General features: G+C 41.8%; 1 protein-coding gene across 5 annotated transcripts in view; it reads left to right on the forward strand.

The window, feature by feature from the left end:
- pknox1.1 (pbx/knotted 1 homeobox 1.1) overlaps positions 1-17,500 on the forward strand; it is a 143,834-nt gene that overhangs the window by 14,161 nt on the left and 112,173 nt on the right. For 3 of the 5 annotated variants that reach the window (XM_086052283.1, XM_086052285.1, XM_086052284.1), the window contains exon 2: positions 4,182-4,291. The exons of the other annotated variants lie outside the window; for them this stretch is intronic. In XM_086052283.1, coding sequence (XP_085908409.1) covers positions 4,241-4,291 — 51 coding nt within the window. In that variant the 5' untranslated portion in view covers positions 4,182-4,240. The remainder of the gene's footprint in view (positions 1-4,181; positions 4,292-17,500) is intronic. 5 annotated transcript variants of the gene reach the window in all.

Raw genomic sequence — 17,500 nt, forward strand, 5'->3', positions numbered from 1 at the left:
GATTAAAATTTGGACACTTGCCGATGTCTCCACCTATTATGCGTGGGATATGGAGGTGTACATCGGAAAGCCTGCAGGAGGACAAATGGAACTAAATCAAGCAATGAGAGTCGTGTTGGGGCTTTGTGACCAATTGGAGGGCCACACGGTCACAACAGATAATTGTTTTACCTCCTATCCCCTGACCATGGAGCTGAAAAAATGACTCTGGTGGGAACCCTTACAAAAAACAAAGTTTAAATTCCTCCACAGCTCATAAACACTTCAAACAGTTCCACTTACCAGCGTTTTTGCATTTTCTCCCCACACAACCCTATTGTCCTAAATGCCCTAAAGAGGTGTGTTACTTTTGAGCACAAGCTGCCTTGTCATCTGATGTTTTTGTGTGTGTTTGTGTGTGCTATTGCAGTCTTGCAGCACTTACTCCTGCCACTGGCGGGCACCAAGGTGGCCTATGTGCCTTTTCCAGCACATGATTGACATTTCTTACTACAACGCCTTTGTGCTATCCATTGTTTGGATAAAATACCGCGAGAGGGGTAAAAAGTTGGAAATTGCCACTGTCAAAAATAGGGACATTACCCCCCCAAAATTTTGTTTTGACTTTTTGACTTATTCAATGCTCTAATTATGTCATATGACATATTCCAATTAGTTTTTTTTTTTTTTTTGGGGGGGATACATACAGCATAGTTAGTTTTGCTATTAGCATACAATACAGCATAGTTTGCTATTAGCATACCACACCTGTTAGTGTGCATAAAGGGCACCAAAAAAAAATAAAATAAATGGAAACTATATATGTATGGATAGGTCTGGTGCCACTGAACATTTTTAGTGGTTGAAAGTGGAAAAAATATTCAGAAATTACTTCGCTATCACACTTCAAAGTGTTGACTATTTTTTGGTCAAAATACCGCGAGAGGGGTGAAAAGTTGGAAATTGCCACTGTCAAAAATAGGGACATTCCCCCAAAATTTTTCTATGACTTTTTGACTTAGTCAATGCTCTAATTATGTCATATGATGTATTCCAATTTGATTTTTTTTTTAGATATATACAGCATAGTTAGTTTTGCTATTTGCATACCACAGCTGCTGTGTCCATAGTGGCCGTAAATAAATAATAAAAAAATAAAATAAAATAAATAAAATAAATGAAAACTATATATGTATGGATAGGTCTGGTGCCACTGAACATTTTGAGGGGTTGAACGCGAAAATATGTTCAGAAATGACTGAGTTGTCACACTTCATAGTGTTGACCATTTTTTGGTCAAAATACCGCGAAAGGAGTAAAAAAATAACTTAGAGGGATTAAAACAGTCTCTCCAGCTCCTTTCTTTTTATTCTTTCTTTCTTCCCTAGTTACATGGGTGTTCCAACTCTAAAGGATGGGGTGACCAAAAGGGCAGTTTGAACGTCTTGTATTTGTTTGTCAATGTGTATGCATGTAGGTGGAAAATTACTTGATACATGTGTGGTAAGACATGAAGAAATCTTTCGTAGAGAAATCATTAATGTGCCAAGACATTTCAGCAATCATCTTCATGTTAACAATCATCAGTGTAGCTTCATCTGGTCTTCTCGCAGTTTGTTGTGCAAAGCATCATTATAGCAGCAAATGTATGATTACTTTATTTACAATTATTCTTACAATGGGTGAATTATTTGTCACCACGGAGGAGAGGATATACACCACGCTGCATGTTGCTGCTGCGAAGCAAACTAGTTTAGCAGCAGCATGGGTGTGTAGTAACCATTTTCTCTTTTGTGGCGATGGAAATATGAAACACAAAATTGGATATCTTGCCACTGTCATATAGTATTTCGAAAACTCCCCCAAGAATTCCTTGTTTTTGTCACAGGTCTTGAAATGGTACGGGCCCTGGATGCAAATGTATGACCGCTGTAAATAGGCAAAATTGGACATTCAAAAAATCGTACCTTGCTTCCTGATCATTTTATTACATGGCTGCAATTATTTTTTTTGTACGTCTCGGGTGCTCCCAATTTTCGTAGCCCAAGGTCAAATGTACCGGGATTACATTTTTTTCCACTCTAGGTGGTGCCACAGAGCCAATTTTGTGATTGATGATTTTAATGATTTTAATTGATTTTTTTGCCAGGCTTAATGAGTGTGCAAAGTTTGGTGAGTTTCTGTGCATGTTTATGCCCCGAAAATGTGATTCATCAGCATAATAATAATAATAATAATAATAATAATAATAACTAGAGCTGCCAACGTATGTAAAGGGCCCTCGCAACCCTGGCCAGGTCGGGGTACTTGCACATTAGAGTACTGGCACTTTGGGGTAATGGCACATAAGACAATAACTAGGGATGTTCCGATCAGGTTTTATGATACCGATACCGATCAATGCATGAGTGAGATCGGCCGATACCAATTCCGATCACATGGAATATCTGTATATTTTTCCATTTATTTATGGTGACTGCTATTATGCAATATTATCTGAAAAAAACAGCCATATTATTGCCGTAATTTTGACAAAAATGTGTATATATTTTCAAAAGCATCAAGAAATACAAAATGTTACGTTGTTCGCACAAGACAACAATTACTCAGTCACAAAGATAACTGAAAAACTTAAATTTACCAGCTTTTAGTAACACAGTTTTTAACAGATAAAAAATAATCAGCAGTCTCAAAAGACTTAATTTTGCAAAAAGTCAAACAACATGCCACCTAAACATTGGATGGTTCAGAATATTATCAAAGTAGAAAAAATAGTCACATGCAGGCTTCACTCAAATAAACTATTCAATGAGTTCCTAAATTAAAACGACTCAGGAATTTGGTTTATTTTCTTGTGCATAGACAAACTCTTGTGCATTTGTTAACGAGAAAAAAGTCACTGTTAATCTTTTTGTGAATTATAAAATGATATAGTGGGTCTGTTGCCCATAAGTGACCTACAATGCGTTTTATGGCAATGATGCCACTTATACTGCGCTGTGAGAGTAACGCATCATGCAGAACAAGCTGCAGCATGCGTGCAATATGCTGTCTGCTCGCCTTGACTTTATTCAATGCAGTGAGCCTCGTAAACTCACCATAGTCTCCCAATTGCTTGTTCTTCAAATATCGGATTAAGTTGGTTGTGTTGAGACCTTTGGCCATGCTCCCCTCCGCGATGTACCTTTTCATGGCACATACAGTATCACAAGACGCAAACACCACACAGCAGACAATACGTTCACACCAACTGCGGTGGGAGTGTTTCTGGCGACGCGTTTCAATTGGAGTCAATGTAGCTCGCGCGGTTGCTGCGGCACGGCATGAATGATGCTTTTGGAGCGGTGGGACGTCGCCGCATATTAAACAAATAACTTCTTTGCCATTTCGTCTCAGCAGCCAATCAGCATCGGGCATCTACGTCACACACAGCCAAACAGCATCCTGTTCACTTGGTGTTTTTTTTTTTTTTTTTTTAACAGTTTTTACACTGGCTCTGTTTGGCTTTGTGTGACACACCGCAGTGTACGGGGGACCTTTGAGCTCTGGCTCAGTTTGGCTGTGTGTGAGATGTAGTCACGTCGTATGCCCGATGCTGGCTGGCTGCCACGAGGCGGGATGGCAAAAAAGTTGACTTGTTTAATACGCGATGAATAGGGTGAATGGACAGCTTTTCGGTGCTTCACTCCGCGCCCCACAGCTGTAGGCTGCGAAGCATGAGGTGCGGGTGATCGGATGTTTTGATCGGCAATAAAAGGCTTTGATCGAATTTTCCGATCACATAATTTTTCACGAAAATCGGCGGAGCATCCCTAACAATAACCCTCGAAAATAGAAATGTTCTTGCCTTAAGTGTGCTCAAACTTTCATGAGTATTCACCCCGGTTTAAACCGTCAAAAACAGCAACATTTTTCTTTGCAAACAGCGCATTTATTTTGTAATTGTGCATGACAGCTTTAAAATAATGGTCCCTAATAATAAAAATAACAATAATAAGAATAATATTAAAGATAATTTCTACCTAACAAAATAATAGGGACCTCGAAGCGTTCGCTGCTCTGGCCCTAATAAAAGTAATTTGCAATCAATATTCAGTCATTTTGTTAAAAAACAATGAACATGTACATTTACATTTTTCGTCCACATTGACATGGTCATTGACACGTTTCTGTAAATTAAATTAAAATTGTGTTTTGTTTAGGCTGGCTACCTGTTGGCACAATCAAAAATGCCTGAGTGTTTGCATCTGCACTGAACGTGATGGCAGCCCATTCGGTTTCCATTGACAAATACTCCAAAGGAAAGCAACAGGTGGGTGAGCAAGACAGATGATGTATTATTCCACGTACCGTATTTTCTGGATTATAAATCGCATTTTTTTTTTTTTTTTTCATAGTTTGGCCAGGGGTGCGACTTATACTGTGGAGCGACTTATGTGTGAAATTGTGTGAAACACATTATTACTATCATGGCTTGTTAGTGCTGATATATGATGTTTTGTCTCCCTCTGCAGGAGCTTTAGCATAATTGACTGTCCCTAATAATTCTAACTTGTCTTCTTCTTGGCAAATTTAATCACGCCACCTCCAGTTCATAGTTCGCGTAGTCTGCTCAACGATGTTAGCTTGACGCGATTAGGTCACAGGTAGAAATAAATACAGTATTTGGGGGAAATTATGAGGCGAGGCTTTAATATCTCGTTTCATGGAGACATCACGAACGATGACGTCACGTCTTAACCGTGCGTAAAAAATTCTGAGCCGTGGCTGAATTACTACGATCGCCATAAATGTCCATTTATGCTTCATGTTTCAAGGTGGATTAAATTAAAGTCAAATATAAAGTCAATAGGGTTACTCAAAACAACTTTGTAAATTCTATCCCCTGCTGCCAGCAGTTTCCCTCAGTCTGCGCAGAGCTCATTTTGGGCTCCGGATGACGTCAATGTCGGATATATGCGACCTGGCCGTTCAGACCCCGAACGCATTAGAAAAGATCGGATACGTATCCGAACTAGGACCACATAATGAAAGCGACCCAGGTCGCATTTGAAAAAATCTGAATTGAGACGTTCAGACTGTCATAAAAAAAAAAATCAGATACAGGGTCTGTACAGGGTCAATTTGCCTGCGGTGTGAACCTAGCCTTATACTCCAGTGCGACTTATATGTTTTTTTCTTCTTTATAATGCATTTTATGTCTGGTGCGACTTGTACTCCGGAGCGACTTATAGTCTGGAAAATACGGTATAATCTTTTCTGACACAATAACCATGTTTAATTTTGTCAAACATTATATGTAATAAGGTGAATGTGTTCGCAGTCTGTAAACAGTGTAGACTAGGTGTTTTTCTATGATATAATTTTGTGAAATATGTTGTGAAACAGTAGAACCCCATTGCGTCGTCAAGTATGTGGGCCAGAGGGAAGCGGGTGATCCGCTTGGGCACACACTTGTCTTGTCCCCGGCACTGGAGAATGACCCGCGGAATGGGGAAGCCATCCACCTGAACACCAGTGTAAGGCCGGTGCCATTTGATGGCATGTTGCGGCTGTCGGTTGGTGTGGTGGAAGTGGTGACTGGGACTTTTAGTGCGTCACGCCGGTTGGTCCGCCCACAGTGCTTGCTGGCCCACTGAAGGAGGGAATGTGCAGCAGCATTTTTGGGCCATTGATAAAAACATTTAAGTTATGCAAGGTTCCAGTTACACCAACACTGTATTTATTGGACCTTTAAAACATCCGTCCATCCATTATATACACCGCTTATCCTCACAAGGGTCACGGGGAGTGCTGGAGCCTATCCCAGCCGTCTTTGGGCAGTAGGCGGGGGACAACCCGAATTGATTGCCAGCCTATAAAACATTAAATTTTTCATTTCAGCATTCAATAATTATCTCAAACTATATATTTAAATAAATAAATAAGGTACATCACTGTCCTCCATCGTGGAGGTGGGCTCGCTGGTGAGCGCCTGTTGTCCGGCCCGCACCAAAAAGGCAGCGTGGGTCCCCCTTCCCATAGGCTCACCACCTGTGGGGTCCCTCACGTGAGGGGCCAAAGGTCGGGTGCCCTGTGAGCTGGGCGGCAGCAAATGGTAGGGACCTTGGCGGTCCGATACCAAGCTACAGAAACTAGCTCTGGGAACATGGAATGTCATCTCTCTGCCAAGGAAGGAGCCCGAGCTGGTGGCAGAGAAGTTCCGACTAGAGATAGTAAGGCTCGCCTCCATACACAGCTTGGGTTCTGGTACGAGTCCTCTTGAGAGGAGTTGGACACTCTTCCACTCTGGAGTTGGCCAAGGTAAGACGCAATGATCAGGTGTGGGTATACTTATTCACCCCCGGCTTGGCACCTGTAAATTGGGGTTCACCTGGAGGACAAGCATCCTTCTGCCCTGGTGGGGGAACGGGTCCTGACTGTTGTTACAGCAACTAAGGCTAGGTTCACACCGCAGGTCTTAATGCTCAATTTGGATTTTTTGAAAAACAAATCTGATTTTTTAATTTTTTTATTTTTTTTTTGTGTGTGTAAGCGTTCATATTACATTATAAATGTGACCTCGGTCTTGTCTGTTGTATGAACACATGCATCGCCAAAGTAACCCGCATGCACAGAAGAGACGACTTCACTCCCGAGTCCCGACGACGTGTTTGCGGAAGTAAATGTGGTCCAGAGTGTCAGGGCATTTATACAGTGAAGCGATTAGGTAGGAGGCAGAAATAAATACAGTACTTGGGGAAAATCATGAGGCGACACTTAAATATCTCATTTCATGGACAGATCACTAACGATGACGTCACGTCATAGCTGTGTGTAAAAAATGAATCGATCTAAGCCGTGGCTGAATTACTACGATCGCCTTAAATGTCCACTTTATGCCTCATGCTTCAAGTGGGATTAAATTAAAGTAAAATACAAAGTCAAAAGTGTTACTCAAAAGAACTTTGCAGATTCGATTCCCTGCTGCTAGTACTTTCCCTCTGCCTGCGCGGAGCACGTTTTGGGCTCCGGATGATGTCAATGTCGGATATATGCGACCTCGCCGTTCAGACCACCGTCGCATTTGGAAAGATCGGATACGTATCTGATCAAGGACCACATATGAAAGCGACCCAGGTCGGATTTGGAAAAAACGGAATTGAGCTGTTCAGACTGTCAGAAAAAAATCAGATACAGGTCGCATATACAATACAATACAATACAATTTTATTTATATAGTGCATTTCATAACAGCTAGAGCTGTAACAAAGCACTTTACAAATGGGCAAAAAAAATACGATCTAGGTTGCATTTGCCTGCGGTGTGAACCTAGCCTAAGAGTACCCACCCCTTTGGGAGTCCTTGGAGGTTGTGCTTGAGAGCGCTCCCCCTGCGGGCTCCGTCGTTCTGTTGAGGGACTTCAGTGCTCATGTGGGCAATGACAGTGAGACCTGGAAGGGCATTATTGAGAGGAACAGCACCACCGATCAGAACCAGAGTTGTGTTCTGTTACTGGACATCTGTACTCGTCACGGCTTGTCCATAAATAACACCATGTTCAAACGTAAGCATAAGGTGTCCATATGTGCACTTGGCACCAGGACAACCTCAGACGCATTTCGATGATTGACTTTGCAGTCGTGTCATTGAATTTGCGGCAGAACTTTTCCCACGTCCCAAGGGAGGCAAGAGTGGACTATGTTTCGTGCCTTCATTATTATGTCGGACGATCAGAGCTGTGGCCCTAAGGCCCTAAGGTGCCTGTCCTGGTGGCAATCCCCGAATCCCCGCTATTGGATATCGGCGGTAATGAATGCACTCAAGCTGAAGAAAGAGTTCTATCGGGCCTTTTTGGCCTGTGGGACTCCGGAGGGAGCTGACAGATACCGTCTAGCCAAATGGAATGCAGCTTCGGCGATCGCTGAGGCAAAAACCTGGGTGTGGGAGGAGTTCGTCAAGGCCATGAAAAAGGACTTATTGACGTCTTTGAGGACATTTTGGTCCACCACTGTCTCAGGACAGTGTAGCAGTGCACATTTAACACTATGTATAGTGGAGATGGGGTGCTGCTGACCTCGACTCGGAACGTTGTGAGTAGGTGGGGAGAGTACTTCCAAGACCTCCTCAATTCCGCCGACACGCCTTCCATTTAAGCAGAGCCTGGAGACCCTGACGTGGGCTCTCCTATCTCTGGGTTCGAAGTCATTGAGGTGGTTAAAAAGCTCCTTTATGGCAAAGCCCAATGGATGGATGAAATCCGCTGTGAGATCCTGACAGCTTTGGATGTTGTGGGGCTGTCCTGGTTGACACACCTCTACAACATCACGCGGACATCAGAAATAGTGCCTCTGGATTCGCAGACTAGGGTTTTGATACTCCATTTTAAGAAGAATTTTGCCGGTTAAAACAACACACTTGAGTAAGCTTGGTTTATAAAAAAGTGATCAGTTAGTCCATGAGCCAGGACCCGAAAATGGTCAGAAAAGCATAAAATGGGTGGGCAATTTCTGGTTTGCACGATTCCGGTTCCGATGTTTTGCTTTGATTCTGGTTCCTAACGATTCACAATTCCGATTCTTAAAAAAAATAGGATTTATTTTTGGACAAATCACATGAACTTCTCTGTTCTTCAATTTCATGAACTTTTTACTATTTGTGAACTTTACCACTCAAAGGGCTGTTTTTAACCAGTATTTATTTTAATACATTATTTGCATTATTATCTAGTATTGTTTTTCACAATAGCTTTATTTTTGAGACATTCAAGACAATACAATAATGCAGCTGTTACTGAAAACATGCTACTGAACACTTGGCTAACCTTGTCTTGCTTTAGAAAGAAAATACATATGACAAACACTACGCTGCATTTTATGGGCAAGCAAGGAAGTCTATCTAATCCAAGCAGTCTATGTAAACATACGATGCCTATGTATGTACAGTGTTTCTGTATATGCTGCAGCTGCGTATGCTATAAACTAAATATTCGCTGGATGTGTGCATTTGAGTTTTGAACTTGTTGGTTCAATGTTGCCATTAGACGTACTTAGCCGATTCTGACTTTGGGTCATGAGCCGCAATGCGTCATTCTATGGCTCAGCGTCGGCCGAATGAGCCAGCCGGGCCGGCCTGGCCCGAGCAGGATCAGCGACCCCGCGATGGGCGACCACTGCCACAGCGGCGGCTGCTGGGGAGATCCGTGGGAAGGGCCCGCTCAGAGAAGCCAACGCCACGGCCCGCGCTTGCCAGCCAGTACGAAGTGAGTGGAGGGGCTGACCGAAAGGACCACGGCAGCTCGAGTGGGGGCGAGCTTCCGTGCTATTGTGAGCCCGGGGCGCGCACTTTATTTTTTTATTTATTTATTTTTTTTTAAATCGGTCGTACTTTGTTTGTAGCTCATGTGCGCGGCTAACTAGGGAGTCAACAAGCAGTCTGCACTCGGCAGAGCAGGAACGGAGGGGCGCACGGGGCAGGCTTCGGCAGTGTGTGCGGGAGCAGCAGACCATTAGAAGCAGATGTTGGCAAAGCGCTGTTGGCATCGAAGTCAGTGGTTTGGTATCAGTAATATCGATGCCACAGCAAGCTAGTATTGTATCAGTTCAAAATGTTTAGTATCGAGTAAGTACCGATGTATGGATATTTTTGACAAGCCTACGTTGATCACATTCGTGCTTGCAGGGTGGCCGAGTGCTCACTACACATAAATATAGCTGCCAAACGGCACAGTTGAATAACGTATGTTACGAATGCTTCTGAAAAATCCGCAATGCGCTGAGGGCGCAAAAGTTGAATCGCGAAGTAGCGAGGGATCATTGCATTGTGCAATTTCGGTGATCAGCATTCGCCTTCCTCAGAGACGTTTGACAGCACTGGAAATAGCAGGCATGACACGCCTGCTGCCAGTGACACCAAAGCGGCACAATAACTGAAGAAAGTATTTTATTTGTGTGTGTTTGTTTGTCTGATTGTAGTTGCAAGTTATAAGATCATTGTGACCTCGAAAGATTAAAATAAAATTATATAGTCACTGTCGCCCCCCAAAAATCCCGGTCGTCCGGACGTCCAAATATGGTCAATTAGGGCCCGAGCAGCGAAAGGTGCAAGGACCCTATTGTTTTCGTAGAAATTCTTCTTATTATTATTCTCAATTAAGATTCGCATTTTTGAGGAACTAAACATGAACGAAAACTAGGGTTTTGGTACCCCATTTTAAGAAGAATTTTGCCGGTTAAAACAACACACTTGAGTAAGCTTGGTTTATTAAAAAGTAATCAGTTAGTCCATGAGCCAGGACCCGAAAATGGTCAGAAAAGCATAAAATGGGTGGGCAATTTCTGGTTTGCATTTTTGACTTGCTACACATCTCTGCTTCCTAGTTTGGCATGATGACCCTTTCAGACTGGGAACTTATTGTTGGTTATCATGCATTTTATATATGGACCCATATAGCAGAAACACAAAACACACCAAAAAAACAATTATTAATCTGTAAATTGTCTGAACTAGTGCAAATAAATAACCATACTGTGCAACACCAATGGCATATCATTTTCAAGTTGTTTGAGGTAGTGAAAAAGAATAACACCCACCACTTACAGTAACATAAATTGACAACAAAATCTGTAAGTTGTCTGAGTCTCTAGACCCACATGTTTATCTATTAAGGCAAACCAACAAGTCACAGATAATATTAATAGTAATAATAAAAAAATTAAATTAAATAAATTAAAATACTTTCAATTATTGGCTATCCAGAACAGTACCAGGTAGGGTTGGGCATTGTTTGAATTTGGACGATTCCGGTTCCGATGTTTTGATTCGATTCTGGTTCCTAACGATTCACAATTCCGATTCTTAAAAAAAAATAGAATTTATTTTTGGACAAATCACATGAACTTCTCTGTTCTTCAATTTCATGAACTTTTTACTATTTGTGAACTTTACCATGCTCAAAGGGCTGTTTTTAACCAGTATTTATTTTAATACATTATTTGCATTATTATCTAGTATTATTTTTCACAACAGCTTTATTTTTGAGACGTTCAAGACAATACAATAATGCAGCTGTTACTGAAAACATGCTACTGAACACTTGGCTAACCTTGTCTTGCTTTAGAAAGAAAATATATACGACAAACACAACGCTGCATTTTATGGGCAAGCAAGGAAGTCTATCTAATCCAAGCAGTCTATGTAAACATACGATGCCTATGTATGTACAGTGTTTCTGTATATGCTGCAGCTGCGTATGCTATAAACTAAATATTATTATATTATATTATTATTATTATATATATTTGAGTTTTGAACTTGTTGGTTCAATGTTGCCATTAGACGTGCTTAGCTGATTCTGACTTTGGGTCATGAGCCGCAACGCGTCATTCTATGGCTCGGCGTCGGCCGAATGAGCCGAATACTAAAACTAGAAAATCTGTCAAGGATACTCGCGGTATATGGGAAAATTGTTTTGATAAGCAGAGGTCTGCGCTCTATGAGTGCTTTAAAAGTATGTTTATTTTGAAAAAGAAATTACCTTTTCAAGTTGAATGAAGGAAGCACCATTCAGGTACACAGCTGCAGACAAGTGTATGTTCCCAGCCGGCGTGCTCCCCAGGACAGATTGGCTATTCCACTGTCTGCAAAATGTGCAATGTGGGCAGGACTGCTTCACCGATAGATACGTTCCAAGCCGCTGGGTCCTCACATCACATTTCTTAGTGCAGACAGGACATTTATTGAAAAGCTGCATGATGCAATCTTCATAAACTATATACTTACAGACCTGGTGTGCTGGGGTTTTGAATACCTCTCTATATCAAAACACAGAAGACAAAAAAAAAATAATTTTCAGTAGAGCAGATGAAACATTTCCTCTACATATTAATTTACCACTGCGCTTTAAGGCAGCTAAGCTAACATTATTTTTTGCACCACAAAAGCAATGCTAACAACCACACAAGTAATGTTATAATAACCTAAGTGTCGCCGGAACCACTCCATAATGTTTGTATGCAAACGCAATCCTTCCATCACTCATTCTCAAATAATATTGGACTTACGACTGAAGTATATAGTCAAACGAAGATGTCACCGATTGGGCTGGATCATAAGTGGAATCATGCATCTTTGAAGGGTCCGCTAAAGATCTGCCCTCCAATGGGCCCACCTCAAGCTCTTCCTCAAATTCCAGACGTGGCCTTTTTGCAGGTCTTTTGACTGGTGTTGAGGACAACCACAAAGAGTCTGTGTTGTCTGTTCCAACCAATATGGTCCAGCTGCATCCACAAATGGACGTTCATGTTTTTTACGGAAATGCCCTGTTCTGAGAACGGGCACTCCCCCTCACCTCAAGGGCGACATCACTCTGGCAGGAAGACGCCTGTTCTCCAGTATTAAGTTTCCAAACCGCCTACGTTTTTTAGATACAGTTCACGTGTTGAGAGTTAGTAATAGAGTGAACTTATATAGCGTTTTAGCTTCAGCACATGATGCCCAAAACGTTTCAGAAAAGCTACTTTAAAAAACGTTTAGTGTGTATGCACAGGAGGCATGTTATTATTTGGACCCAGACTTAATAATGCACACCCATGTCCTCCAAACATTTAATTTGGAACGTGGTTTACATAATAATGGATACCATTGCATTCCTGAGCAAGAGAATGTCTTTTTTTTTTTTTTTTTTAAATGTTTGATTTAAATAATGAATAGGACGTTGTGCTGTTACAATCCAGGTACTGGACACTTTATGTCAGCTCTACACAAAGCTATTTGACGGCAAGGATAGGTGACTGTCAGCTGTAATGTCGAAAATAGACAATTACATAGATGGGGGGAGGGGGGGTTGGTCTTCCGTCCATGCTTAGTCCGACTATTTTTTAAGTTTCCAGTCTATCATTTATCACCTGCAAAATGGGCGTCCATCATGGGCAGACAGGTGGACCGGTCCGTCACATAGGCAGTATTCCCAGCTCTGGTTTGTAGTGTGGCCTCGAGAGGGGTCAGGTGGTCCATTATGGCTTGAGGTGTAAAAGAGTGCGCTGGGCCTTCTGCTGGGTGAGGTGCAAAAATCAGTTACCATAACCTAGACTGCAGGGGTTGTGGGTTCGAATCCAGCCCGGGCCTTCCTGCGTGGGGTTTGCATGTTCTCCCTGTGCCTGCATGGGTTTTCTTTGGGTACTCTGCTCCCCCACCCCCTTCCAAAAACATGCATGGTACATTATAGTTTAAACTTTATTTTACCTAATATATAGTGCTTGAAATTAGTGTTTCACCACTTATATTAAGGCATTTCTCTCTTTTCAAAAGAAAAGATAATTTCACTTGTTTTTAGTCTGAATGCTCTCAAAACAAAGTCAAGGTGAACTTCATTATCCCCAAGGGGCAATTTATTTTACAGCCAGCAGTCAACATAAAGAAACATCAATAATCCACTCACATACAAACCATATGCAAAGTAAACAGTGTTATGCCATACTATTTAAAAGGGCAAGTACTTATTTCTTGAATTTAGACAGTATTTTTTGCAGTGTAGCTGAGCGTAGCAAGTGCTGAGGTGTGAAACCAAACCAGCTGTGCTCTCTTTCATGCACTGTAGTGGTAGTGACAGTGCTTTCTGCACCCATGTTTGCAAGCATACGTCACAAATCCTGAAAGTAAAAAATAAAATAAATAAATACAGGCTTTAACAAATGGTCTAAACACATATCCTTACTGACAAATGTTATGGGTCTCGTCTTCTTATCCTCATAACAAATGTTCCAAATCTACACCACCACTTTTCCTTGCGACTGTAAATGTGTCGCTACTTTCGAATAATCACCTTCATAAGTAGGACAAATGGGGCAGTGGAGAAACTGGCATCCCTTTTATGGACATCATGTGGCCGCTTGGCAAAATTGACAGATGAAGCTGCAGAATGGAGACAAGGAGAACATTAACCAATATGTACTCACTTTTCCTCACCCTCCAAACCCGAACGTTGACGCTATCTCATGCTTCTTAAAATGCATCAAACACATTAACTAGAGATGGGCGAGCCGAGAAGCAGTAGCATATTATTGCTAATTTACCCATATGTACAGTATAAAATATGTATACGACAGCGACTTATACTTTGTCTACATTGGAAACTGTGCAGCCTGTTAGCCATTTCATGCATACTGCTACTAGCTAAAACGTTAGCGTCACTACCAGAAACAGTCCAATGCGCGGCTTTCTTTTGTCTTATTTACATCGCATTCGAATACATTTAAGATGACAAGACAGGCATATTATGTGAATACAATGCTTTACAGTGAGTGATGTCGAAATAAACAATTATTTTCTTACTGACATGATGCTTTGTTGATTCACCACATTTTTAGTGACTGTTGATATAGAAGTTTGATTGAAGTCCCGAGGACCCGCTGTGCGTCCCTCACCATGTGTCGTGTTCGGAACACCCTGGCTGCAACTGGATCCTTCTCATTGGTCGACAAAACGCGTACAGGAACGCCCGGCCCGCAGCCGGACCCTTCTCGTTCCAACATGAAAATCCTTACACTGTACAGTTGCCACGACAAGTGATGAACACATGGACATAAGGATAGTAAAAAAAAATATGTATTAGAGATTATCATGCGGATTATTGGCCGGGCCGATTATCGGGGTCGATATTTGGCATTTTGTTGATTATCGGCATCGGCCTTTTTTTCATTTTAAGGCTGATAAATTAAAAGCTGGTTTATTGCAGCTTGCTGCGGCATGGTTCCCCCTCTCTCTCACTCTCTCTGTGCTGCTCAACTGGCCCTACCTCTCTCGCTCTCTCTGTGCTTTTCAACTGGCCATATCTCCAAAACACATTGGCCCGCCTACAGCACCACCTCCAAAGCAGATTGGCCCGCCCATCTGATTGGTTCCTTGTGCAGTATGGGTAACAGCCAATCAGTGTAAAGCTGCCTGTGTCTCTCTCGCTAGAGCAGCACAGCACACTGAGCGCAGCACGGCACAGGGGAAATTCAAGCAGTGGTACCTCTACTTACGAAAATTGGTTCTGAAAGAAATTTCTTAAGTAGAAAATTTTGTAAGTAGATACGCTTTTTCCATGTAAATGCCCTAATCCGTTCCAAGCCCCCCAATATTCAGACATAAATGTTTTATAAAGCATAAAAATGCATGAAGACATGTAAAAAATACATGTTACAGATTATTGCACAATAAATGAGAGTTGTATATAATAGAGTAAGGAATAAAAATGATGCTCGTTTACCTTTTAATTGCTGTCCTCATCGCTTTTTGTCCCCTTTAGTTCATGTTCTCTGTCAGAAGTGGTTTTTGCCTGATGTTTTGTAAAGATCTGATTTAATAATGTGGCGACTGTCGATACATTACGGTCATATTCTTTGGCGAGATAAACCAAACGCCCTTTCATACTTTTTCTATCATCTCTTGCTTTGTTTGTATGGACAAAAAAAACTTTTTCTTTTCCTCGTTCCTGATTCACATAAAACTATCGGAACACCTCATGGCCCGAGGGGCGAATGACGAGGACGCTGCATAGACATATCCATCACATATCTCCCTACCTGTCTATTTGCACACATAGACACGTACGGTAGAGGACCCTCTTAGCCAACGGGATGCCAGGAAGATGCTAGGCTAGCCGATAGCAGAGCAGCTATGAATGTGTTGCGTTCAGGAAACTCCGGAGCTGCAAGTAGCAGCCCATACTGCTAGTTGCAGCCCATACTTTTACCTTTTGTATCCTGAAATGTATTTAGCAACTAGAGGCAATATTTTCCTGTTAAGGCGTTTCGTAACTTGAAAATTTCATATGAAGAGACGTTCGTAAGTAGAGGTACCACTGTATTAAACAGACTTTGAGGAAATGTTAATAAATGTCAGTCTACTACAACAGACAACAACTTGTAACTTTACCATGAGCCCTTCTATGTCTTATAAACACAAGGGGCAGTTCTGTTTGCCATAATATAATATATATATATATATATATATATATATATATATATATATATATATAATATATAAATATGTCATGTCATGTCATTTTCCAAACCGCTTATCCTATACAGGGTCGCGGGGAGTTGCTGGAGCCTATCCCAGCCGTCAACGGGCGAAGGCAGACTACACCCCGGACTGGTCGCCAGCCAGTCGCAGGGCACACATAGACACTGTCACTGAGCGGGAATCGATCCCACGCTGCCCGCACACAACTCGGGCGTGTGTACCACTACACTATCAGCGGACTATATATATATATATATATATATATATATATATATATAGAGAGGGGGTGAGCCTGTTGAACCACTGAATGGGGGACTGCTGAGCCAATGATTGGACTGACTGAGTTGTGCTGGCCTGTTACCAAAACACTTAATAAAAAAAAATAAAACAGATTAACTACAAATATAAAAAGCATAAAAACTGTGTTGATCACTCAACTGTCTTGTTTGACTTGCTACAATATATACATTGCTGTGAGGAAAAGTCAGGAATTAAACATTTTAGCATGCCAACTTAGTTTTTGATTACAGACAAAAACAATGTCAACAGCAGCACGCGATTCGGAAATACATTAGCAAATAAGCATCTCACTTCAAGGATTGTAAAGAGACATTGATAAAGCTAAATTATAAAGAGCATTCGTTTATAACTGTAAAGAGTTCCACAGCACGTGATATACTCACACGCTTCGAGATAACATCGATGTTGGGCTGTTAGCCACGAAGCTAACGACTCAAACAAGTCCACACTATATCACATCTGAAGGAAATTGCTCCGAAAATCGACTTACTTGGACAGGGTTACTTCCAGTTCCAGAGAGAGTTGGTATTGATCCCGGGCAAAGCCAAAGATGTTCAGCGAATCCTTGTTTGTACTGTCCCAAATTGCTGTCAAAAACAGTCATCGGCAAACACAAACTAACACACGTTTTGGGAGGTCTTGGGCACATTCGATTTATAAATAAACCTCAACCACAAGCCTTTCTGTGGCTTGGATGGAGAGAGCGAGAAGAAAAAGGTGTTTGTTGTCCTCTGTGCAATCTGGTACAGAGCAGCTCCGACGGGCTTTTTTCTCTTCCATCTTGTCCTGCGTAAGCGACTCAATTGTATGCCGGCTGAGGGCGGAGTTCAAGCTGAGTGAGGGACGTACTACCAAAAAGGGGCGGATTCGTGTGTGGTTAGTGACGTATATAATTGCAGGCTGCTGAAATGGCACGTTCGTCAGTGCTGATTGAGTTATGTTGATACAAACGGCCATAGGAAAGGGAAACATGGATAGTTGCTCTCACAACTTTGGGCACTTGGTCAGGTTGGGGGAATGCATATTTATGACTAAAAACCGTAACAAAAAGAGATCTTCATATTAGCGGACCTTTAACCAGATATCACGTTCGATTGGTTCTCACTATCTTTACTCATGAGCTCCGCGGGGTCTGCCATTATCACTCAAAAGAATTCTGGAACATCCTCCTCGGTCCTACGACACAGTCACGTGTATATTCTGATGTATTTCATTGGTTAAGCGACCGAGAATT

Source organism: Filicampus tigris, chromosome 14 (assembly GCF_054856515.1).
Source record: "Filicampus tigris isolate MCC_2025a chromosome 14, RoL_Ftig_1.0, whole genome shotgun sequence".
In the NCBI taxonomy this organism is placed as follows: Eukaryota; Metazoa; Chordata; class Actinopteri; order Syngnathiformes; family Syngnathidae; genus Filicampus; species Filicampus tigris.